This window comes from Salvelinus alpinus, chromosome 17 (assembly GCF_045679555.1).
Source record: "Salvelinus alpinus chromosome 17, SLU_Salpinus.1, whole genome shotgun sequence".
Lineage (NCBI taxonomy): Eukaryota > Metazoa > Chordata > Actinopteri > Salmoniformes > Salmonidae > Salvelinus > Salvelinus alpinus.
In genome coordinates, this window is record NC_092102.1 from 8,062,221 (window position 1) to 8,089,208 (window position 26,988).

At 44.4% G+C, this 26,988-nt stretch overlaps 1 protein-coding gene across 5 annotated transcripts in view; it reads left to right on the plus strand.

The window, feature by feature from the left end:
• The window catches only part of LOC139542053 (agrin-like), a 409,208-nt gene that overhangs the window by 303,213 nt on the left and 79,007 nt on the right, over window positions 1–26,988 (plus strand). For all 5 annotated transcript variants that reach the window (XM_071347046.1, XM_071347047.1, XM_071347049.1 and 2 more), the window contains 7 exons: window positions 6,095–6,237; window positions 6,531–6,636; window positions 8,800–8,910; window positions 9,482–9,646; window positions 14,739–14,882; window positions 21,342–21,466; window positions 21,634–21,739. In XM_071347046.1, coding sequence (XP_071203147.1) covers window positions 6,095–6,237; window positions 6,531–6,636; window positions 8,800–8,910; window positions 9,482–9,646; window positions 14,739–14,882; window positions 21,342–21,466; window positions 21,634–21,739 — 900 coding nt within the window. The remainder of the gene's footprint in view (window positions 1–6,094; window positions 6,238–6,530; window positions 6,637–8,799; window positions 8,911–9,481; window positions 9,647–14,738; window positions 14,883–21,341; window positions 21,467–21,633; window positions 21,740–26,988) is intronic.

The window sequence follows — 26,988 nt, forward strand, 5'->3', positions numbered from 1 at the left end:
ATCCCACACAGCAGTAGCCCAGGCTAGGGCTTTTTCCGACAGCAGGGTGATGATGTATGCTATCTTGGACCGGTCGGTGGGAAACGACGAGGGTTGCAGCTCGAAGGAGAGAGAACATTGGGTGAAAAACCCCTTACAAACACTCGGATCACCTGAGAACCGTTGGGGAGGCGGCAGACGAGGTTCAGCCAGGGGGTTAACTGCCACGGGCACTTGAATCTGATGAACTGGAGCAGAAGCGGTTGCAGGAGAAAGTTGATCAGAAATCTGCTTTATGGAAGTCATCATCTCCGACAGAAGTTGAGAATGTCCAGCCAGTAAGGCCTCTTGCTGAACCAGAGCTGCTTCGTGACGTTGGACAGTCCCCTCGTGGTGGGACAGCATGGGGAAAAAATCCTGGGTACTGGCTGCCTCTGGGTTCATATTAAGGGCTCAGTGTTTCTGTCAGGACCCGGTGCGAGAAACAGTCACTAATAATTGGCAGAACCCAGAAGATGAGGCAGACACAGCAGTACTAGAGATGGTGGTTTAATAAAAAATAGATATCTTCCAAAATACAAAAGAAAATCCACAAAGTGGTAAAAACAGCAAGGGAAAAAACAAACCTCAAAAGACCAATCCAAAAATACACGAGAACAAAACCAGAGAACCTCTGGAAAATCCAACAAGAGAAAAATGTTCACAAAGGCTGGGGCTGGGTGCTAACATACAAACACTGAGCAAGGAACAGAGGAACACACAGGGTTTAAATACTAACAAGGGAATGACTTACAGGTGCAAACAATAATTAGGGCAAGAAAAACAAAAGGTACAAAAAAGGTGCAAGGGGGACATCTAGTGAACAAAACCAAACAGTCCTGGCCAAAACCTGACACTGCTATTCTCTGAATTATCTACGCATGAGTCACTTTAATAACTCTACACACATGTAAATATTACCTCAATTACATCGACTAACCGGTGCCCCCGCACATGGACTCTGTACCGGTTACTTTATTTCTTTTTGGGGAGGGGGGTATATTTCTTAAAACTGCATTGTTGGTTAAGGGATTGTAAGTAAGCATTTCACTGTAAGGTATACATGTTGTATTCGGCACATGTGACAAATAACATTTGATTTGATTTGACAATTTTCAAGCACTTCTATTTCCATGACTGATCAAAACTCGTTTTCTCATGGCTCTCTCTTGTCCCTCTGCAGCAGACATGGTGAGCAACATGTTTGGAACATCGAATCGCAAAAAAAAAAAAAACAAGTGACAGATGAAAAATGGTCATGTTGACATTAACACGGGTCATGATATTGGTACAGTGTTTTTTTTACAGACAGGCGTGTTTCCTGTCCCTGATATTGATAGTACTGAGGTGACTCGGGCCATGTTCTTCAGAAGGTCACACCCCTTTCTCTACTTTACTTCCCATAATCCACCCTTATATCCTGTCTACTTCTTCCCTCTAGTCATCACCTCATCCTATCAGTAAATCACACATTACTTCCTCTATTGCTTCTACAGTTTTTATTTGCTCAGCCAATTCCCAGCTCTTCTTTAATAAAATAAAATGTATTTTCTCCTCTCTCCACCGTAGTGTATTTGCTCATCTTAATGGCGATCCCTTGGCTAAATGGATTCTGGTTATGACATGATTGAGTAAAAGGAGCAGGCAGACACGGGTGCTGGGAGAATAGCTGATGCAGACATCTTCCCTGCTAATTAAAAGGTTCATAGGCAGTGCGGGTGGCAGCCACATCAAAGACCAACAGCTAATTACTGCCCCCCTCCTTCGTTTAACTCCCTCCCTCTCTTCACTTTTGTTTATTCCATTTCTTAGGTTTTATTTTTATATCTTTATATTCCTTGAGTCAGGGGTGCATGAGCAGAATATGAATCGGGTTGTGAAGGCTCTCTCGGCGCACTCCCACATTTCCCTTCTCATGGGGAGTTTGCATAAATACCCTCAGGTGGCCAGGCAGGCCGGGGCCTTGTTTATTTAACAGCTGCTCTGGGGTCAGTTGACTCATGCATTTGCATGGGAACCCGTCATTATGGCCTATCACTGTCCCGGATCAGATAGCGTGTGGGCTCATCGTATGGTGCTGACAGACATTTAGCAATGCAATATCGCATTAAGCTTTAGAAGACTCACAAAATGGCCTCTTATATAGTGGTATCAAATCCATTTTACAATCCTTTTTTATCATCCCCATTCATCAAAATCAACACAGTCACAATGATAGCGAATCCTAATAAAGTGAATCCTCTTCCATTCTATCGACCCCTCGAGCCTGTCGGAGTCCATTGCTGATGACCCATATCAGGCTGAGGAGACGGACTGCTGCTCCTCTTGTCCGGGCACCGCTCGCTACAGAGTGACCTGCCCCATAATCCATTTAAGAAGATGAGTTATGCTAATTGGCACTTCCACGACTACACTATTGATTTACCCATTAGGGCCAGTGGGGGCCTTGCTACAGCACCTCGTCAATACAGATGGGAGTGATTCAGACAGTCAAAAGAAGCATCTGGGCTTCCTAGTACTTTACATCTGGTTTTAAGTGTTGTACAATATTGCATTATAACTGGTCTGGAGGATATCAAAAGAAAAACTTGCATCATAGATCAATAGATGTTTCCCCATTCTTGTAACATCTTCCTCTGTCTGCCTGTGGAGTATCGCCCTCTCTCTGTCTCTATCTTGGTTTTTCTCCCTTTCTCTCTCTTGCTCTCTCTCTCCCCCATTCCTTCATTTCCCACGGGAGTCTTGTAAGCGTAGCTGGTGTCAAATGTCAGAATATCAAAAGAAGGACCCTCCCATTCTACAGGGCTGAACTCCCTCCCATTTTGTTTGCATTCAATAAAACATTGTGGTCATGTCAAGCCCTGACCATAGAGAGCCCTTGGGGTTCTCTATGGTGCAATAGGTCAGAGCGTGACTAGGGGGTGTTCTAGTCTTGAATTTCTATGTTGGTGTGAGTATGGTTCCCAATTGGAGGCAGCTGATGATCGTTGCCTCTAATTGGGGATCATACTTAGTGTGGTCCTTTTCCCACCTGCGTTTGTGGGATATTGTTTTGTTTTGGTGCTATGTGCGCTACGAACTAGTTTAGTTTATTCTTTGTTGTTTGAAGGTTCACTTTAATAAATATGTGGAACTCTACTCACGCTGCGCCTTGGTCCGCTCATTATGTATACCACGAACGTGACAGGTCAGTCTGGATCTGTCCACACTTGTTCCCCCCCCCCCTCTTATATCTTGTGTTCTTCACTGTGTACAGAAAGTATGCCATTAGAAAGTATTCATACCCCTTCACTTATTCCACATTTTGTGTTACAGCCGGAATTCAAAATAGATTAAATAGATGTTTTTCACTCACCCATCTACTCACAGTATCCTATGACAAAACGAAAACATGTATTTAGACATTTTATCGAATTTATTGAACGTGAAATACAGAAATATCTAATTTACATAAGTATTCACACCTTTGAGTCAGTACTTTGTAGAAGTGCATTTGGCAGCGATTACAGCAGAGTCTTTCTGGGTAAGTCTCTATGAGCTTTCCACACCTGGATTGTACAATATTTGCCCATTCTTTTTTTCATAATTAGCTCTATCAAATTGGCCATTGGTAGACAATCATTTTCAGGTCTTTTCATACATTTTCAGGTAGATGTAAGTCACCTGTAGGTAGCCTAGTTGTTAGAGCGTTGGACTAGTAACTGAAATGTTGCAAGATCAAATCCCAGAGCTGGTAAAAATATGTCATTCTGCCCTTGAACAAGGCAGTTAACCCACTGTTCCTAGGACGTCATTGAAAATAATAATTTTTTCTAAACTGACTTGCCTAGTTAAATAAAGGTAAAAAAAATAAAACTGTAACTCGGCCACACAGGAACATTCACTGTCTTATTTGTAAGCAACTCCTGTGTAGATTTGGACTTGTGTTTTAGGTTATTGTCCTGATGAAAGGGGAATTCATAATGGTGGAAAGCAGACTGATTCCTCTAGGATTTTGCCTGTGATTATCTCCATTCCATTTGTGTTTTACCTTTAAAAGACTCCCCAGTTGTCACGCCCTGATCATAGAGAGCTTTTATTCTCTATGTTGGTTAGGTCGGGGTGTGACTAGGGTGGGTCCTCTAGGGGATTATTTTTCTATGTTGGCCAGGTATGGTTCCCAATCAGAGACAGCTGTTTGTCGTTGTCTCTGATTGGGGATCATATTTAGGCAGCCATTTCCCCTTTGTGCTTTGTGGGATCTTGACTATGGATAGTTACCTATTAGCACTATTGTTAGCTTCACGGTTCGTTTTGTTTGTTTATTGTTTTCTTTTGTTTTGAGTTTCACATAGTAATAAAAGATGTGGAACCCAGATCACGCTGCGCTATGGTCCAGTTATTATAACGATCGTGACACCAGTCCTTAACAATTACAAGGATATCCATAACATGATGCAACCACCACTATGCTTGAAGATATGGAGAGTGGACCTCAGTAAGCTGTTGTATTGGATTTGCCCCAAACATAACACTTTGTATTGAATTACTTTGCCACATATTTTGCAGTATTACTTTAGTGCCTTGTTAAAAACAGGATGCATGTTTTGGAATATGTTTTATTCTGTACAGGTTTTCTTCTTTTCACTCTGTCAATTAGGTCATTATTGTGGAGTATCAACAATGTTGTTGATCCATCCTCAGTTTTCTCCTATCACAGCCAAAGTCACCATTTGAAATCCCTGAGCAGTTTCTTTCCTCTCCGGCAACTGAGCTAGGAAGGACGCCTGTGTCTTTGTAGTGACTGGGTGTATTGATAAACCATCCAAAGTGTAATTATAACTTTACCATGCTCAAAGGGCTATTCAATGTCTCCTTGTTTTTATACCCATCTACAAACAGGTGCCCTTCTTTGCGAGGCAGTGGAAAACCTTGTAAATACAAAAAGCATCTAAATTACTTTTCTCTGAAGTCTGGAGAAAAGGTATATTTTTCGTTTTTTAAACAACTTATTGACCGACATCGGTTCAATTATTTGAATTCCATTTCATTCTGTTTTATTCGGTGCCCTCAATGCACACATCGCACTGCAGTTTCTCTTGAGATAAATCAGATCATATGCAGATCATATGCAAGAACAAGAGGGGATACATAGAGCAGTTTCTTTGAGGTATCTCCACCTGAAAATACATGAGCTAAGTGATTAATAGTTTGTATTCAGCAGTCATAAAAGTATGCCATGTTTATTTCGATAAACTACTAAAATAGTGATTTTGTCAGACAGCGTAGGCAGCAGCTCTGTTGGGCTAAAATGATGACTTGGAATGAATTAAAGTCATCAAATAAAACAAATGTAATATACACAATAACTAAAATATTTTATTAAAGTAATGTGAGTAAATGATGGTTAATAAGTGATCAGCAGTCACTACCATCATGGGACTTTTATTCATTGTTTTAGTCTGTGTTACAGCATTCAACCCGCATAATCCATAGTGTATTTCATGTAAAAAAAAAAATATATTGAAATTAAAAAATATTAATAATACTTTTTTTTATCATCGAACCGAAACGGACCTCAAAAAGCACTAACCGTTCAGCACTACTGGAGTGGATTGATAATTGGATCTTACAGAACACTGTGCAATTAGTGGCTTCCTCATATCAGGAAATCTGTGTCCATGAAACAGGCTCTGGCATTGATTCCCCCTCGCAGGGATGCAAGTGCTAATATTTTCCTCCTCCCTCTATCTTCAACTTTAATTGAAATGTAAAGGATGCCTCACTGGTGGCGCAGCAATGTTGTGCCTAATTTATTTAGTCAATTGCTGGTCCTCTCCATGGTTGGTCATTATCTTGTACTTCCAGCAGCGCCTTTGGTTCAATCTCAGTGCCAACGTGAAGAAAATTCCAACATCAAAAGGTGGCGTGCTCTGAATATATAAACACTCTGCCAATAACTTTTTTTTGGGGGGGGGAGACAAAGATGGAAGGCATTTTTACTGATGTATCAAAAGGTTAGGGTTTCTTAAAATGTGTATCTGTGCTGGGCTGTTAATAACCACTTCAGTTGTTTCTCTGTGTGTTGTCTTTGCAGAGTGTGGTTCAGGAGGGTCGGCCTCAGGTGCTGAGAGCTGCGAACAGGATAGGTGTCGTACGTTTGGAGGCTCGTGGGACGAGGACACAGAGGATGACCGCTGTGTCTGTGACTTCGACTGCAGTCGCGTGCCTCGCAACCTGGTAAGCCTTAACCTCCATAACTTAGCCTTCCCAACAACAACCCTCTACGTGGGTTTTACTTAAATAGTGGTGGTTTTCATTTCACGCAAGCCTATGTAATTCCTAGGTAATGAATGCATGACATCTGACATTTACATTCAGTTAATAATAGTGCAATTTAATTTTCATATTGAGATTGAACTTGTCGCATGGTTTGAAAATGAACTATGTACATAAAGTCCTTTGGAATGAAATTGCTATCAAACGCTGCTATGTTCCAGCATTCATATGCGTATGACTACAATTCTCCTCAGGTGTGTGGCTCAGATGGGAAGACCTACAGCAACGAGTGTGAGATGAAGAAGGCCAGTTGCGAAAGGCAAGGGCATCTGTTGATCCAGAATCAGGGACCCTGCACAGGTGAGCTGCCTGGACATCCCACCATAAATGATCTAAGATCAGCCAGAGTAATAATCCATCTCGTACAGAGGATTCACACAGCTTACTACTTTGTCATAAAGCAACGCCCAGAAATCCTGTTGTATTTTCTGAATAGCACTTTGGTGGTAACATATCCAACACAGTGTCAGCGCTGGCCGGTGAGTGCTTCATTTCCCAGATTCAACGTGCCTACATATGGCTCAACGTGCACGTGGCTACCAAAGGCTCAACATGAAGAAGCTCCTATTTCTTTAGAGACATCCACCACAGGTGCTAGGCAGTTCAGAAGGGAACACTAGTTATACTCGAGTCTCTGCCTTGGCAGTGCAAAGCACGAGCTTTAACTGAAGAGGCAGTATAGAGACTTTTCTGTAGTAGGCCAGAGTGAAGCCAAAGGCACATGAAAGATTCTGTCTGATCACTGCAGCCTGTTTGATTCCTAGCTGTCCTAGAAAAAGAGGGGGGGGAGCAAACGAAAGGGAGAGAAGAGAGCGACACGCTCGGATTTCACACTCGCATCCCTGTAGAGTTGTCAAGGCTAAGCTGGCTTTTTGGCCACTTTCTGTCACGCTTCTCCACCATCTGCGGATAATCAATCCCTTTTCTTGTGGAGTGCTATTGGTGCGCGAGCTCTGGGTCCTCTTCTTCTCCCAAAAAGCTCAGATCAATGGGAATCTCAGTGGGCCCTTCTTCATTAGCTATACATGGAGGGACTTGTCTTTGACCACGGTTTGACCTCCAAGCCTTCAAACTCACTCAAGAAAGCTCCTGATGGCTTTCACTAACTAGACAAAACAAAACAGGGATTGACCTCAACACGATCTTGTTGTTTTTTACCGTCCTATGTTGTTTATAAACAACGTATGTGTTGTCGTCTCTGGGAGTTCTTTGATCTATGACAGCTGTCTCTGAAGAACTTTCAAGCTGTCCTATTTTGCATTTTCTATCAGATAACCAGGTCAGTGATTCCAGTCTTCATGAGGTCTAAAAAGATCCTGTGCTATATACCGTCGCTACGTGCAGAGGCACTCAATTCTCTCCGAGGAGACATGCAAAGGCTACCTGTACAGAGCCGTGGCAGCAGCAGACCTTGAGATAGAGAGGGTAATACTCTCTCATCAGAGAGAGCTGCATTATGCCAGACAATGGCCACTGAAGAGGAAAACCCTCGAAGGGTTGAAGAACATATGAAATTAAAAGTTCTCCCTTGCCCTAATAGGCTCAGTACAGATAGTAGCAGGGGCACTGAAAAGTGGCAAGTTAATGAACTGTGTCCAAAGCCCATCACTGGAGTGGGAAAGCACTGAGAAAGAGAGAGAGCAAGTCATCACCATTAGGCTTCGGCTCATATCCACACCAGTAAGAGTGTGATTTATGGGCCGGTATCTGCAGCCTACAAACTCCAAATGAGAAACACAAGAGAGGAAGAAAGAAATAGAGAGTGGAGGCCATTTTGATTCAAGGTCTGGAAAGAGTTTGAGCGATAAGATAATATATTGCCTTGTAGCCGTTGAACCACCCCCTTGCCTCCCTCTTTTCCCTCCATCCTTCCATCGCGCTCTCTCGTTTCCCTTATACACAAGTCTCTGTTGGGTAACACACATTTGTTTAGGGGGTGTTGTATGCGGTTTTCTTTTTCGAGCTGTCACGTCGGCTTGGAATTTGGCACACGCACAGACAAAACAACTACACACATACGCTCACAGATTGGCCCAGTCCATCACATTCAGCTGCAGATTTGTTGTTTTCTGCTTCTGAAAGCTTGTAGAGATGTTGTGTCGCATGCTGCAATTTCACAGGAGAACAAATGAAGAGAATAGGCCTCCTAGGATGTGGCAAATGTCAGCTGTTCCACTAGGAACACCATTGTTTGTTTTCAGGTAATGGCATAATTTCTCCCTGATTTTGAGCCATTGTCAGGATTGGGAAAGTAGAATTGTTATCTAGAAGCCAGATGCCAACTTTTCACCTCTGGCCCTCGAGGTGAACCTCATTGTTCGCTAGAAGTTGCATGTTGTTCAGAGATTGTGTATTCTAATTCCTTTTAAAAGAGCCTTCACCGTCACTCTAAAAAGTTTGTTTTATCTTTTCTTCTCTCCCTCTTTTGTTCCATCCTCGTTCCCATCTCATCTGCGATTTCAGCCACCTCTCCGCCGGAGCTGACAGCGCCACAACGCTGCATTCAGTCAGTCTACGGCTGCTGCCGCGACAACAAGACGGCGGCCCTTGGTGTGGGACTCGCTGGATGCGCCAGTAAGTGTGCCAACCTCTTACTCTAACCTTATCTGACCTCTCACCTATGACCACTTGTATTATATCCATCACAATGGTATTCACTTATTGATGAGATGCACACAAACAGCCTAGCATACATTTTCTGGAAAGGAAAACCTGCATATAAAGTGATATCTGAAGGTCTACGTATAGGGCCGGTTTCCAGGACACAGATTCCCGGACACAGACACACTGGACTTTCAGTGCTGCTGAGGGGAGGACGGCTCATAATAATGGCTGGAATGGAGTATTTGGAATGGTATCAAACACGTGTTTGATACCATTCACACCATTGCAGCCATTAAACTCCATTCCAGCCATTATTATGAGCCATCCTCCCCTCAGCAGCCTCTACTGCTTTCAGTTGAGATATGCAATTGAATCCCGGACTAAGCTTGATCAGTTTCTGGGAAACCGTCCTTTAGTGGTCCATCTGATCCACCTCTGGCGTTGACTCAGACTGGAGAGTTGTTGTTTTGATGTTGTAGCTGTGTAAAATGATCTCATTCATGCAATCATCCATTCGGTCCTATCCTTATTGTGTCCCCAGGTACGTGCCAGTGTAACCCGTATGGCTCCTACAAGGGGACGTGTGACCCGGCCAGCGGCCAGTGCTCCTGCAAGCCCGGCGTCGGGGGACAGAAGTGTGACCGCTGCGATCCAGGCTTCTGGAACTTCCGCGGCATCGTCACAGAGAACTTGAGCGGCTGCACACGTAAGAGACCACCTCCTACTTCGCTGCTTTCTGTTTTCTTCACATTGACTGTCCTGGTGTAGGGAACAGAATAGTTTTGGTCCCGTGCTCTGCTTCATTTGTAAATCGGAAGGTGCCGGAACAATAAGTGAGCACGAGAGGAGGGTGACCTGGGTAGCTCTGATATACCTTTATAATAAAGCATTGCATGCATAGCATCACATTTGCATAGTGGGTTTGAGCAGTAGAGTATAGGCACTTATAGAAGTTGCACACATGGGGAAAACTTTTAGTAGCCTAGGGTCCAGGAAAAAAATTGCTTTTTATAAATGCATGTCATGCAACTCTGCACCATTTTACATGACTGGAGACTTTTGCAGTATCTTTAATACTGCACAAATTATCTAAATGACACTGAGAATCTGAGATCAATAAAAAACGACCTTGTTTTGAAACCATCAATAGCCTAGGTGTGTGGTGAAACACATATTGTAGGTTGCAATATGAGGAGGAAATGATCATTCTAAAAATGCTTTCCGGTTTCACTGACTCGCCCAATGATGCGCAGCGCACTCGCCGGTGATGGCCGATGCGTTCATGCCAGAAGCCTATCTGTCTCTTGTTTAACTTTGTAAAAAACACTATTTGGACGTTGATCAAATATTTTGGTAGCCTACAGCACAGTCTTCTCTTTTCAGCAGGAGCCATTTGCTTTCCAACCTGTGTTTTCCTGTGATTGTATTTGAAATAAAGGCCTGTTTTGTCTGCATTATGTTCACTGACAGATTTGCTGCGCGTTCCCGACTGTAGGCTATGCTTTGTTATTGGGCTACACACAATCCACAGCAATTTTTTTTCAGAAGCTATTGATAAATAATAGGCCTTCTCATGGTGTAGTAGGCTACTCTGAATTATTTGTTTGTTGTATTTGTTTCTGAACAGACAGTAGTAATTCTATAACTATGGCAAATGTATTTCAAATGGTCAGAGGTGCTGCGGCACCTACAGCACCCTGGTTATGATTCTATCGGGAAATAAATGATGAAGTGCAACTCTGAAGAGATGAGAGTTGCAGGCTCATGTCTATCAGAGCAGAGAGAGGGAGAGAGATCATAGAAAGTGAATCTCATTCTAGTTCTGTGAGAGATACAGGCGCACTTGTCACACAGCCACGCGCTGGTCTCAAACATACACTGAACAAAAAATATTAATCCAACATGTAAAGTGTTGGTCCCGTGTTGTTTCCCAGAAATGTTCCACATGCACAAAAAACGTATTTCTCTCATTTGTGCTACATCCCTGTTAGTGAGAATTCTCATTTGCCAAGATAATCCATCAACCTGACTGGTATGGCATATCAAGAAGCTGATTAAACAGCATGATCATTACACAGCCACCCAGACAGTTGATAAAACTGTGGGTTTGCACAACTGAAGAAACAACCAAACTGCTAGAAACCGTCTCAGGGAAGCTAATCTGCGTGCTCGTTGTCCTCACCAGGGTCATGACCTGACTGCAGTTTGGAGTCGTAACCGACTTTAGTCGGCAAATGCTTACCTTCGATGACCACTGGCACTCTGGACTAGTGTGCTCCTCACGGATGAATCCTGGTTTCAACTGTTCCAGGCAGACGGCAGACAGCGTGTATGGTGTCGTGTGGGGGAGCGGTCAACGTTGTGTCAACGTTGTGTACAGAGTGCCACATGGTGGGGTTATGGTATGGGCAGGCAAAAGCTGCGGACAACAAAAACAATTTGAATGCACAGAGATACCATGACGAGATTCTGAGACCCATTGTCATGCCATTCATCCGCCGCCATCACCTCGTCTTTCAGTATGATAATGCACGGCCCCATGTCGCAAGGATCTGTACACCGTTCCTGGAAGCTGAAAATGTCACAGTTCTTCCATGGCCTGCATACTCACCAGACATGTCACCCATTGAGCATGTTTGGAATGCTCTGGGCCAACGTGTATGCCAGTGCGTTCCAGTTCCCGCCACTATCCAGCAACTTCACACAGCCATTGAAGAGGAGTGGGACAACAAGCCACAATCAACAGCCTGATCAACTCTATGCAAAGGAGATGTGTCACGTTGCATGAGGCAAATGGTGGTCACACCAGATACTGACTGGTTTTCTGATCCACGCCCCTACCTTTTTTTAAGATACGGTGCATTCGGAAAGTATTCAGACCCCTTCACTTTTTTCACATTTTGTTACATTACAGCCTTTTTCTAAAATGGATTAAATAGATCCCGGACTTGAACCCGATCGAACATCTCTGGAGAGACCTGAAAATAGCTGTGCAGTGACTCTCCCCAATCCAACCTGACAGAGCTTGATAGGATCTGCAGAGAAGAATGGGAGATACCCAAGAAGACTCTATGCTGTAACCGCTGCCAAAGGTGCGTCAACAAAGTACAGAGTAATGGGTCTGAATGCTTATGTAAATATGATGTTTCAGTTTTTTATTTTTTATTAATTAGCAAAAATGTCAACCTGTTTTTGCTTTGTCATTATGTGTGCTAATTGATGAGGGAAAAAAACGATTTAATCAATTTTAGGATAAGGCTGTAACCTAACAAAATGTGGAAAATGTTATGTGGTCTGAATACTTTCCAAAGGCACGGGGGGCTAGGGTCAGACTGTTATATCTGGAGTATTTCTCCTGTCTTATCTGGTGTCCTGTGTGAATTTAAGTATGCTCTCTCTAATTTTAATTCTCTCTTTTTTTCTCTCTCTCTCTCGGAGGAACTGAGCCCTAGGACTGTGCCTCAGGACTACCTGGCCTGAATACTCCTTGCTGTCCCCAGTCCACCTGGTCATACTGCTGCTCCAGTTTCAACGGTTCTGCGTGCGGCTATGGAACCCTGACCTGTTTACCGGATGTGCTACCTTGTCCCAGACCTGCTGTTTTCAACTCTCTAGAGACAGCAGGAGCGGTAGAGATACTCTGAATGATCGGCTATGAAAAGCCAACAGACATTTACTCCTGAGGTGCTGACCTGTTGCACCCTCTACAACCACTGTGATTATTATTATTTGACCCTGCTGGTCATCTATGAACATTTGAACATCTTGGCCATGTTCTGTGATAATCTCCACCCGGCATAGCCAGAAGAGGACTGGCCAACCCGTCATAGCCTGGTTCCTCTCTCGGTTTCTTCCTAGGTTTTAGCCTTTCTATGTAGTTTTTCCTAGCCACCGTGCTTCTACACCTGCATTGCTTGCTGTTTGGGGTTTTAGGTTGTGTTTCTGTGCAGCACTTTGTGACATCAGCTGATGTAAGAAGGGCTTTATAAATACATTTGAATTTATTTAAATTGACTGATTTCCTTATATGAACTGTAACTAAGTAAATATATTTTTTTTTTTACCCGGTTCTCTCCCCAATTTTGTGGTAGCCAATTGGTAGTTACAGTCTTGTCCCATCACCTCAACTCCCGTACGGACTCGGGAGAGCCGAAGGTCGAGAAACGTGCGTCCTCCGAAACACAACCCAACCAAGTCGCACTGCTTCTTGACACAATGCCCACTTAACCCAGAAGCCAGTCGCACCAATGTGTTGGAGGAAACACCATGCACCTGGCGACCGTGTCAGCGTGCACTGCGCCCGGCCCGCCACAGGAGTCGCTAGTGCGTGATGGGACAAGAACATCCCTGCCGGCCAAACCCTCCCTATGGGTCTCCCGGTCGTGGCCGGCTGCGACAGAGCCTGGACTCGAACTCAGAATCCCAGAATTGAGATTCTAGAACAGCTCCACTCGGGAAGCCTCTTCAGTAAATGTTTTGAAATTGTTCCATGTTGCGTTTATATTTTGGTTCAGTGTTGGTTGCAGTGTTGCGCAAACCATAAACCGGAATCAACTCTTAGAATATTGAGGAAACTCAAATTAACTTTGAACGCTTTTATCAAAATGTTTACATTGCAAAAAGTTACAATTATTTTTCGAACCACGAAAGGTACCGGATCTGGCCAAATAGGATCCGTAATGAAACAGTCCAAAACGGTGAGGTGCCGGATCCTCTTCCGGCAAGATCCAGCTCAAATGAAGCAGTGTTCCTGTGTAGTACAGTTACAAGACAATGGCGCTTGTAATTCAAGGATCATTGGCTCCCGCTGCGGCCAGCAATACATAAATGTATGCATGCCCTTCTGTAAGACGCTTTGGATAAAAGCTGCTTCTTAATGGCATATATTATATGTTATATTAGTTAAGTGTAGCACGTGGCTGTAAAGAGATTAAGTTGAAAAATGAATGCTTATTGTTGCAGCCAAGGAGGTCATAGGAAGAAAAATAAGAAAAATGACTAGATTTACATAATATAACCTCTTGAAAGAAAAAAACAGAGACCCAAGAATCAGAGCTTTGTCAAAGCTGTCACACAATTGCACTTGACATTGACTCAAGTCCTTTGTGTGGCTGTGTGTCCATAATCCTTTTTGAATACTATCCTACTTGTGAAAAGAGTTATTGGCAGTACAGTAGAAGACCCGCTGAGCTATTTAGTCCACAGCAGGAGCTTTTATCCGTCTCCGCTGTAGTCTGACCTGTGGGGTTTACCCATTGACAGGCAAACAGTACACACATCAGTACAGAGTTCAGCAGGGGGGGAAACATTGATTCCAGGAACATGATGGGGTTTGATGGGGTTGATGTTGTTCCTTGGGGCCTGGAGGCTCTCTGTGATCTTATTGGCCCATCTACCCTCTTGCCTCAGGACTCTGGCTGGCCTCTGCCTGAACTATCCCTGACTCCAGTCCCCGACACCGAGGCGTTGAGATTTACATCAACCTAGGGGTCACTTCTGAGGCGGCCTGAGTGTGTGTGTGTGTGAGGGGCTAGTTTCTATGACATAGATTAAGTCTAGTTCCGAACTGAAAAGCCCAATAGGAAATCTTAAAGAGTTTTAGGGAAAGAGTTAAGCTGGATAATCAATATTCTTTATCTTGCATTGTGGTGAACAGGTGGATTGTTATTCACTGTATGTCATTAAGTACCACTTACCCTTTTGTTTCCATCTCTCTCCCTGTCTCTCTTCCTCCATTCCCTCCTTCTCCCTATTTAAATCTCCCTTCCTCTCTTTCTTTCTCTCCCTCGGTGTTCCAGCGTGTAGCTGCGACGCGGTGGGCTCGGTGAGGGACGACTGCGAGCAGATGTCAGGCCTGTGCTCCTGCAAGACTGGAGTGAAGGGCATGAAATGCAACGTGTGCCCCGACGGGAGTAAGATGGGCAGGAGCGGCTGCAACACAGGTACGGGGAGCCCCTGCTGACTGACGTGCGCCACCTGTTAACTCACCGCGCCACCGACAGAGCATGGCAACCCTTCGGCTCTCGTCTCGTCCCTGTAACTCCTCTCGTCCGGGGAGCGGCCTTGCAGAAGCCAATTCATGAACTCAATGGCTTTTTCTCTCTCTAAGCCACCTGTTTTATCAGCGTTAAGAAGTAGCAGAAACTGAAGCGGCTGCAGTACAATAAAAATTATATCAAATTGTATTAGTCACATGCGCCGAATACAACCTTACAGTGAAATGCTTACTTATGAGCCCTTAGCCAACAATGCAGTAAGAATGTTTTTTTGTACAAATAAATAAATAAAATAAACAAGTAATTAAAAAGCAGCAGTAAAATAACAATAGCGAGACTATATACAGGGGGGTAGCGGTAAAGAGTCAATGTGTGGGGGCACTGGTTGGTCGAGGTAATTGAGGTAATATGTACATGTAGGTAGGGTTATTAAAGTGACTATGCATAGATGATAACAACAGAGAGTAGCAGCGGTGTAAAATAGGGAGGGGGGAGGCAATGCAAATAGTGTTGGTCGCCATTTGATTAGATGTTCAGGAGTCTGAATGTTATGGCTTGGAGGTAGAAGCTGTTTAGAAGCCTCTTGGACCTAGACTTGGCGCTCCGGTACTGCTTGCCGTGCAGTAGCAGAGAGAACAGTCTATGACTAGGGTGGCTGGAGTCTTTGACAACAATGGCTGTTGTTGTAGCTGTAATTTTTCATTCTGTTATTTGAAGGAAAAACAAATCAGAATGGGAAATATCAGTTTATTAAGTACACAACCCCATTCACAAAAATGGTTTGCTCCTACAGACGTTGAGTCCAGTGCTCTGGATCCAGTACCCCAGTACATCTGTTCTCCTGGGCTTTTCACGCACGACAGTGCGTTTTTTGTTTATTTTTTTAGCCCTTTTTCTCCCCAATTTCATGGTATCCAGTTGGAAGTTACAGTCTTGTCCCAGCGCTGCAACTCCCGTACGGACTCAGGAGAGGCGAAGGTCGAGAGCAGTGCATCCTCTGAAACACAACCCAGCCAAGCTGCACTTCTTCTTGACACAATGCCCGCTTAACACGGAAGCCAGCCGCACCAATGTGTCAGAGGAAACACCGTACACCTGGCGACTGTGTCAGCATGCATTGCGCCCGGCCCGCCACAGGAGTCGCTAGTGCGCGATGGGACAAGAACATCCCGGCCCGCCAAACCCTCCCCTAATCCGGACGATGCTGGGCCAATTGTGCGCTGCCCTATGGGTCTCCCGGTCGCGGACGGCTGCGACAGATCCTGGACTCGAACCAGGATCTCTAGTGGCACAGCTTGGGAGGCCCCAGTGTCTAGGGTTTACAGAAAATGGTAGGACAAACAAAAAACCATCCAGTCAGCGGCAGTCCTGTGGGTGAAAACAGCTGGTTGATGAGAGAGGTAGAAGAAGAATGGCAAGAATCGTGCAAGCTAACAGGCAAATTACGGCGCAGTACAACAGTGGTGTGCCGAACAGCATCTCGGAAAGCACAACTCGTCGGTCCTTGTCACGGATGGGCTATAATGCAGCGGAGGGTTCCACTCCTATCAGCTAAAAAGAAGAAGAAGTGGCTCCAGTGGGCACACGATCGCCGACACTGGACAATTTAGGAGTGAAAAAACATTGCCTGGTCCGACGAATCCCAGTTCCTGTTGTCTCATGCTGATGGCAGAGTCAGAATTTGGTGTAAGCAGCATGAGTCCATGGCTCCATCCTGCCTGAAGGACAGGCTGGTGGTTACAATGGTGTGGGGAATGTTTTCCTGGCACACGTTAGGTCTCTTGATACGAATTGATAAATATTTGAATGGGAGTCCGACTTGGTACTAGATGGGTGTACCTAATACAATAGTTGGGAAATGTATCCAGTATCCATTAATTTAGCCCTCCATTCTAATGTCTTGATGAATGGCAACCTAACCTAATGAATACACACAACTCCAGTTGATGAGAGGGGAAGTTAAGCTCCCGCTGTGTTATCCGGGCACTGTCTCGTTAAGACCCACCTTCAGCTATTGACAGGAAGTCAAGTGCTGAATGAAGTCAATAGTCCCAGCACAAAGTCGGGTGTGGTGGGGGGGGGGCAGCACTTGAAAGCCGAGAGGAGGCTCTCTGCACCACAGTAAGGTCAGCGCAGAGAGGAGAGCCCACACTTGATGCCTCAGGGGCTCATGGCAATGATTCGTAGCCCCTGTTGTTACTGCTGATGCAACCCAGTGGTTGCTTCAAACAGGTTCCTTGGTCAAAGTACCAGTGATCAAATCAAAATGTATTATATAAATGTACAACAGACCTTACAGTGAAATGCTTACTAACCAATAGTGCAAAAAAGGTGTTAGGTGAACAATAGGTAAGTAAAGAAATAAAACAACAGTAAAAAGACAGGCTATATACAGTAGCTATAAAAGTAGCGAGGCCGGTTAGTCTGGCTGACTGAGGTAGTATGTACATGCAGACATGGTTAAAGTGACTATGCATATATGATGAACAGAGAGTAGCAGCAGCGTAAAAAGAGAGGTTGGGGGGGGCACACAATGCAAATAGTCCGGGTAGCCATTTGATTACCTGTTCAGGAGTCTTATGGCTTGGGGATAAAAACTGTTGAAAAGCCTTTTTGTCCTAGACTTGGCACTCCGGTAACGCTTGCCATGTGGTAATAGAGAGAACCGTCTATGACTGGGGTGGCTGGGGTATTTGACAATTTTTAGGGCCTTCCTCTGACACCACCTGGTGTAGAGGTCCTGGATTGCAGGCAGCTTAGCCCCAGTGACGTACTGGGCCGTACGCACTACCCGCTGCTTTGCGGTCACAGGCCGAGCAATTGCTGTACCAGGCAGTGATGCAACCAGTCAGGATGCTCTCGATGTTGCAGCTGTAGAACCTTTTGAGGATCTCAGGACCCATGCCAAATCTTTTTAGTTTCCTGAGGGGGAATAGGCTTTGTCGTGTCCTCTTCATGACTGTCTTGGTGTGTTTGGACTATTCTAGTTTGTTGTTGATGTGGACACCGAGGAACTTGAAGCTTTCAACCTGCTCCACTACAGCCCTGTCGATGAGAATGGGGGCGTCCTCAGTCCTCCTTTTCCTGTAGTCCACAATCATCCCCTTAGTCTTGGCTACGTTGAGGGATAGGTTGTTATTCTGGCACCACACGGCCAGGTCTCTGACCTCCTCCCTATAGGCTGTCTCGTCATTGTCGGTGATCAGGGCTACCACTGTTGTGTCGTCTGCAAACTTAATGATGGTGTTGGAGTCGTGCCTGGCCATGCAGTCGTGGGTGAACAGGGAGTACAGGAGCGGACTGAGCACGCACCCCTGTGGCGCTCCAGTGTTGAGGATCAGTGTGGCAGATGTGTTGCTACCTACCCTCACCACCTGGGGGGGCGGCCCGTCAGGAAGTCCAGGATCCAGTTGCAGAGGGAGGTGTTTAGTCCCAGGATCCTTAGCTTAGTGATGAGCTTTGAGGGTACTATGGTGTTGAACGCTGAGCTGTAGTCAATCAATAGCATTCTCACATAAGTGTTCCTTTTGTACAGGTGGTAAAGGGCAGTGTGGAGTGCAATAGAGATGGCATCATCTGTGGATCTGTTTGGGCGGTATGCAAATTGGAGTGGGTCTCGGGTTTCTGGGATAATGGTGTTGATGTGAGCCATTACCAACCTTTCAAAGCACTTCATGGCTACGGACGTGAGTGCTACGGGTCTATAGTCATTTAGTCAGGTTGCCTTTGTGTTATTGGGCACAGGGACTATGGTGGCCTGCTTGAAACATGTTGGTATTACAGCCTCAATCAGGGACATGTTGAAAATGTCAGTGAAGTCACCTGCCAGTTGGTCAGCACATGCCCGGAGCACACGTCCTGGTAATCTGTCTGGCCCCGCAGCCTTGTGTATGTTGACCTGTTTAAAGGTCTTACTCACGTCAGCTACGGAGAGCGTGATCACACAGTCATCCGGAACAGCTGATGCTCTCATGCATGCCTCAGGGTTGCTTGCCTCGATCGAACATAGAAGTGATTTAGCTCGTCTGGTAGGCTCGTGTCACTGGGCAGCTCGCAGCTGTGCTTCCCTTTGTAGTCTGTAATAGTTTGCAAGCCTTGCCACATAAGACGATCGTCGGAGCCGGTGTAGTATGATTCAATCTTAGCCCTGTATTGACGCTTTGCCTGTTTGATGGTTCGTCGCAAGGCATAGCAGGATTTCTTGTAAGATTCCGGGTTAGAGTCCCACACCTTGAAAGCAGCAGCTCTACACTTTAGCTCAGTGCGAATGTTGCCTGTAATCCATGGCTTCTGCTTGGGGTATGTACATACAGTCACTGTGGGAACGACGTCCTCGATGCACTTATTGATAAAGCCAGTGACTGTTGTGGTGTACTCCTCAATGCCATCGGAAGAATCCCGGATCATGTTCCTGTGATAGCAAAACAGTCCTGTAGTTTAGCATCTGCTTCTTCTGACCACTTTTTTATAGACCGAGTCACTGTTGATAGAAATTTGGTAGAACTGATTTAAGTTTCCCTGCATTAAAGTCTCCAGCCACTAGGAGCGCCACCTCTGGGTGAGTGGTTTCCTGTTTGCTTATTTCCTTACACAGCTGACTGAGTGCGGTCTTAGTGCCAGCATCTGTCTCTGGTGGCAAATAAACAGCCACGAAAAGTATAGCTGAAAACTCTTTAGGCAAGTAGTGTGGCCTGCAATTTATCACAATATACTCTACTTCAGGCGAACAGAATCTAGAGACTTCCTTAGATTCCGTGCACCAGCTGTTGTTTACAAATATGCACAGACCGCCCCCCTCGTCTTACCGGAGTGTGCTGTTCTATCTTGCCGGTGCAGCGTATATCCCGCTAGCTGAATATCCATGTCGTCATTCAGCCACGATTCTGTGAAATATAGGATATTACAGTTTTTGATGTCCCGTTGGTAGGATATTCGTGATCGTACCTCGTCTAATTTATTGTCCAATGATTGCACGTTGGCGAGTAGTATTGACGGTAACGGCAGCTTTCCCAGTCGCCTTCGCCGGGTCCTGACCAGGCATCCGGCTCTTTGTCCTCTGTACCTGCGTTGCTTCCTCTTGCAAATAACGGGATGTCGGTCCTGTGGGGTGTTTGGAGAATGTCCTGTGCGTCGTCTTTGTTGTAGAAGAAATCTAATCTGAGGTGAGTGATCGCTGTCCTGATATCCAGAAGCTCTGTTTTGCCGTAAGATATGGTTGCAGAAACATTATGTACAAAATAAGTTACGAATAACTTTTTTTTAAAAACACATAATAGCACAATTGGTTGGGCGCCCGTAAAACTGCTGCCATTTCTTCCGGCGCCATTTTAACGATCAGTGCTGTGTAGGCGCCTGACCCAAAAAACATGACGGAATGAGATCAAATCCTTTTTTTTTATTGACTTGAAAAGAGTCCACATATTTACTTTATACTAAAGACTCATCATTAATATAATCGCGTATGGAAAGCATAACAATATTTCATCTGCATAACCTACTCATGTTTCTATACGGTGAACTCCAAGAGTATTGGGACAGTGACAAATGTTTTGTTGTTTTGGCTCCAGCACTGAATTTGAAATGATACAATGACTGTGTGAATAATGATGAGTGAGAAAGTTACAGACACAGAAATATCATACCCCCAAGACATGCTAATTTTTCAGAGGGGAGTTTAGCATTTTTGGGGGGGGGGTATGATATTTGTGCATATGTAACTTTCTCACTCATCGTTATTGATGATTCCTTCAGGATTATCCGTAATCATGGTCGCATCCACATTAATGTAGAAGTGTTTAGAAACATATTCTATTCTTATTTACAATAAAAGTGACTCCAAATTGACACAATACATCATTCATTTGTATTGGGCACAAAATAATCTGAAACCCAGCCAAAACAAACAGCATCCAACAAATGTGTCGAGTCACAAGCTTGATGTGGTCATTACGTGGTATGAATATTGGACCAAATACTTTTTTATACTACTTTAATAAACATATAACTGAATTTGCCCCAATACTTTTGGTCCTCTGAAATTGGGGAACTATGTACAAAAAGTGCTGTAATTGCTAATGAAAATAACCTCAAATTAAAGCTGACAGTCTGCACCTTAACCTCATAGTCATTGTATCCCTTAAAATACAAAGGGCTGAAGTACAGAGCCAAAACAACAACAATTGTCACTGTCACATTTACTTTTGGACCTCCCTGTGTGTGGAAGTGGTACTACGCATATACATTATTATGGTGATTATCAACTAGGGTTCAGAGCAGTTAAAAGTACCAAGCTCACATGCTAATTTCAGCATCATGATTTGGACTAGGAATGCACATTCATATGATGGACAGTGATGTTATCCATTGACCCATGAGTGGATTTTAACCCCTTCATTCCCATCCCAGGTGCTGATGCCCCAACCTCATGTAATGAGCTGGACTGCAAGTTTGGCGTGTCTTGTGTTGAGGTCAATGGTCAAGCGCACTGTGAATGCCCCTCGCCCGACTGTGACGAGAAGAACAAGACCAAGGTGGGCCTTTACATGATCCTCTCTATGTCAGAAATTCATCACAGAATCCAGAACACTTTATCTGGAACTACTGAGCTTGTGATCGGCCTAAAGTGGTCGGTAGTAAGCAGGCATAGAGTTAACAAGTGGTGGTCCTAGCCTGTTTCTATTTTGTTTTTTCTGAGCAGGTGTGTGGCTCTGATGGGGTGACCTACGCTGACCAGTGCCAGCTGAGCACCATTGCCTGTAGACGGGACAAGCACATCAGAGTGGAACACTTTGGCCAGTGCACAGGTGAGCCCCGTTTGTCCTCCATACATCATACTAGGGGATGTCCATCCCCTGTTGTCAGGCCCATATCAAAAGATAATGAGTAACGCCATAGGCGTTGGAAAGACCAACTGTCCTCTCTCTCTCCTTGTCAAAGCCAAGAGACTAGGGTATGGGTTGTGTCCTCTTTGTGGTTGGTGCAGTATTGCTTCACTGTGTCTTTCACCGAGGTTTGTCTTTGGATAGCCTCCATGGCTATACTTTAATGTATACAAATTTTACTTTACACATTACTGTGGTAAACAGTTTTTGAGACTGACTGTACCAGATATCATCAAGTGTTTTTGTATTTTAGTGTATTCTGGCTCTATATGTGCCAAGAATTTGCAGTAAAGCACAAGTTTTCTTGTGGAAATAACGACCAGCTGGCGTGTCGTCAACATACCTGTGAGCGTACACAACGACAGCTGAGGCTCTGTACCGTCGTCCTCCCTGCTTCGGATGGCTGACGGAGAGGAGCGAGGAAGAGGGAAAACAATTTCTTGGGAGAGAAATGAGGCCCAAGATGCTCCCCTGGAGATAGAGAAACTACCGTGTGGCTGCAGCCTGAGCCACTGAATCGCCCATAAAGGGTTGACATTTTGCTGTTTGATTCCCTGCACCCCTGTGCGGATTAGGGAGGTTTAGCTCCCAAATTCTCTTCCCATTCGCAGCTTTTAGCTGGATGAGTGCACCACTGTTCAGCTATCAGAGGGGAGATTGGCGAGATGCTTGAGGATGGGGGGAAGAGTAAGCCTTCTGATACCCGGTTTGGAATAGAGGTTGTGGGTAGAGGTCTTCACGGTTCAAAAAAGTTGGACCCATTTCTGAAATGGATCCGTGGCATTCCCACCTGACCGATAAGCATAATTTCATATTTTTGTTAAAAAAGGAGAACTGTTCCAAATGGACCCGAGGATAGTCAGACCCGTTACAAAAAGGCCAGTAGAATTACGAACATCAATGGACCCGTGCTGGTTTGGATCCGAGAAACCCGTTCAGATCCGAGAATAGAAAGACAGAGTGAAAGAAACCTCAATAAACGCGCGATAGGCTATTGGCCAAATGATCCATAGTTACGTTTCCTTAAAAACGGTGTGAAACAAATTACAACTTTATTGTCCACCTCATGGTTCAGCTGTCGGAGATTTGAGCACTAAATACATCAGGGCATTGCATGCATCTAGACAGGCCTAAAGGCCTAGGTGTCCACTGTATGATATTAATATATATGTATAAACATATATACACATATATATATATACATATACATATATATATATATACACCCACAGTGTGTACAGTGCATTCGGAAAGTATTCAGACCCCTTGACTTTTTCCACATTTTGTACAGTACAGCCTTATTCTAAAATTAATTAAATCGTTTTTTCCCTCATCAATCTACACACAATACCCCATAATGACAAAGCAAAAACACTTCTTTAGAAATGTTTGCAAATGTATTAAAAATAAAAAACTGAAATCACATTATATAAGTATTCAGACCCTTTACTGTTGAAGCACCTTTGGCAGCGATTACAGCCTCGAGTCTTCTTGGACAGCTATTTTCAGGTCTCTCCAGAGATGTTAGATTGGGTTCAAGTCCGGGCTTTCGCTGGTCCACTCAGAAAAATTCCAAACATAGTCAGCGACAGATCTCAAATCAGTACGACCACTAGCATCAACAAAAACGTTTTTACACAATGTGGCTGACGAACCAGATCAGAACGTTTAGCTTCAAATGTTGATAAACTATTAGGCTATTTCTTCACATTATAAGCGTAGCAATGCACACATAGTAGTAGGCTATCAGCGCGAATGTTCCATTAGCGGGAAAACACTATTATCAAAAATGCAATTATGCTTTATTATAAAGGTGCATTTTTATGGTGAAATGGGTCTTCCCCAAACTTGAAAGTCACGCACTGCTTATGTATGCCAGTTAGGTTCTACACCCCCTTGTAAAGCGGATTAATGTGCTTAATTTTAAGAAGTTATTTGGCCACTTTAGTTGTGAATCAAAACCTTATCAGTGTGCGACTATGATTTTTTAAAAGTCAACAACAAAAAATTCATTATTTCTTGCCTGACGCTGGGCATCATTCACATGTGATAATATATCATTCACATGTGATAGGCTAATATTGTCACCCATCAGACTATTATTGTTTTAATCTTGTCTTTGCATATACTAAATAATATACAGTACCAGTCAAAGTTTGGTCACACCTACTTATTACAGGGTTTTTCTTTATTTTTTATATTTTCTACATTGTAGAATAATAGTGAAGAAATCAAAACTATGAAATAACACACATGGAATTATTTAGTAACCAAAAAAGTGTCAAAATATATTTGAGATTCTTCAAAGTAGCCACCCTTTGCCTTGATGACAGCTTTGCACACTCTTGGCATTCTCTCAATCCAGCTTCATGAGGTAGTCACCTGGAGTGCATTTCAATTAAGAGGTGTGCCTTTGTTAAAAGTTCATTTGTGGAATTTCTTTCCTTCTTAATGCATTTGAGCCAATGTTTGAGCCAATCAGTTGTGTTATGACATGGTAGGGGTGGTATACAGAAAATAGCCCTATTTGGTAAAAGATCAAGTCCAAATTATGGCAAGAACAGCTCAAATAAGCAAAGAGAAACGATAGTCCATCATTACTTTAAAGACATAAAGGTCAGTCAATACGGAAAATGTCAAGAACTTTTAAAGTTTCTTCAAGTGCAGTCGCAAAAATCATCAATCGCTATGATGAAACTGGCTCTCATGAGGACCGCCACAGGAAAGGAAGGCCCAGGGTTACCTCTGCTGCAGAGGATAAGTTCATTAGAGTAACCAGCCTCAGAAATTGATGCCCAAATCAATGCTTCATAGTTTAAGTAACAGACAAAGGCCTTCATGGTCGAATTGCTGCGAATAAACCACCACTAAAGGACACCAATAGAAGAAGAGACTTGCTTGGGCCAAGAATCACGAGCAATTGACATTAGAGAGGTGAAAATCTGTCCTTTTGGGCTGATGAGTCCAAATGTGAGATTTTTGGTTCCAACCGCCATGTCTTTGTGAGACGCAGAGTAGGTGAACTGATGAGCTCCGCATGTGTGTTTCCCACCGTGAAGCATGGAGGTGTGATGGTGTGGGGATGCTTTGCTAGTAACACTGTCTGTGATTTATTTAGAATTCAAGGCACACTTAACCAGCATGGCTACCACAGCATTCTGCAGCAATACGCCATCCCATCTGGTTTGCTCTTAGTGGGACTATCATTTGTTTTCCGGATCCCGGGTCGGATCTCAGAATTTAGGGTCTGTTGAACCCGTGAAGACATCTGGTGGGTACCTTCCTTTTCCCTGCTGATCTTGGTGCAGTTTGTCAGGGCTGAAGTAGGTGCAATGCTTTGAAGGCACCACCTCAACCCCTAACCAAGGCTTCTGAAATAGTGCTGTGTGGCGGCCTCATACATGCAGGCACACAGGAGCAGGGGTGCAACTTTCACTGGGGACATTCTGAAATAGCATTTATTTTTGTCCCCCCGTTCTATCATAGGAATATGATACAAAACGAGGCAACGGTGGGCTTTAGGACCATGCGGACGCCTCCGAGTGGTCAGGTAGGCTGTTTGGAGTGTAAATAATAATTATATTATATAACTCCATTATATCTTAAACCAGTTGCGTCCCTGCACAGGAGTAAGAGTAATTTGCTCTATGAGACGCCGACAGCACCTTGATCTGGTGATTAGCGATCTGACGCCGTCGGTTACAATGAAATTCACTCCAGACTCATTCTTTGTTGCCTGGCGATGGAGACATGAGTATTATGTAAGTCCTTGCCTAGTGTGGGGCTTCATTCGGAGGGAGAAAGAGTTTTCTCTCGCTCGCTTTCTTTGAGCCCAAGGGGGAAGCCAGACAAACACAACTTGTCACAGCAGTTCATTTAATTTCTTCCCCCAGATGCAGTCACGCCGTAGGTAACGGGCTCCTCAGCCGCCCCCAGGTTGGAGGTTAGATCGAGCTCATTTCACGTGTGATTGGGTGCGAATTAGCATTCAAACATCCTCGCCCTGCCACCGCTCCTCACCTTCCGCTGATCTGATGCAGCTCTTAATACAAATTACAGAATCAACTTCAATGCTAATAACTAGCGCAGAACCACTACTGAAGGCCTGTGCCCTTTCACACTGAAGCAAGTTCTGCAGAAACTACATCAAATGGCTACTACTGTGAACTTGTGATCTAACCCATCTCTCCGCCCATGCTAAGGGACAAGCACTTTGAGTCTCCTCGACACAACACAGCATTTCTGCTTCTGGCTATGTGGCCCTTACTAAGAGCTAGATGAAGCAAACCATGGGAAAAACCTGTGAAAGTGTGTGAGGTACAAGCCACTAAAGGGGGGTATTTGAATGAATGAGGAACTTCTGGCACCGATCGTGTCCAGACATTGGCCATTGGCCTGGATCTCCCATATGTTGTCATCACCTGTAGGTTTGACGCAAATTGGCAGTGAACACTAGCATATGACATCATCAGTTTTCTGCCTTAATGTCTTTTGTCTTTTATGCCTCTCACTCCATCCTCGTACTTTCCCTGAACACTTTTTAAAAAACTTGTTCATCTTATGTCCTCCGTCCCTCTTTTCATGTCTCTCTCTCTTTCGTGCTCTCTTTCTCCCCCTGCTCGTTTTTCTTCCTCTCTTCCATTTTCTCTTTCCCTTTTTTCTGTCGACTTTCATATATCTGATTCCTCCTCCCCACTGAGCATGGCAGACACGGCAAACAATCTTAATAACCGCCTTTCAAAGATGACTACACAGCCCAGACAAGTGAAGATGACAATGATTTCTCTCCCCGCCCGCCTGTCGATATAACCGCCTGCCTCTCGGAAAAAAAGCAAATGGAGCGTTAAACCTGATTAAGGAAAGCTTCCACTGAACTGACTGCGCTGCCAGTTGTCTATCCTTCCCTTTCTTTCTATATCTGTTTTTTTTTATTTTACCCCTCTTCGAGCGTTCGCCGCCGAAGGACTCCCGGCCGTAACCCAGCACCTGAGTAACAGGTGTAGCCAAGAGGAAGAGCAAAGGATACCACCGCCTCGCACACGGCGATAGCAATTGATAGATGCACTCTTGGGCTAAGCCGACATACTGTATCTGCAGGCTGGCTCCTCTGCCTCCCCTCCTCTGGAGCCTAGCAGGATGGGAGATAGTGGGGTGCCTGCCTGGCTGATAAC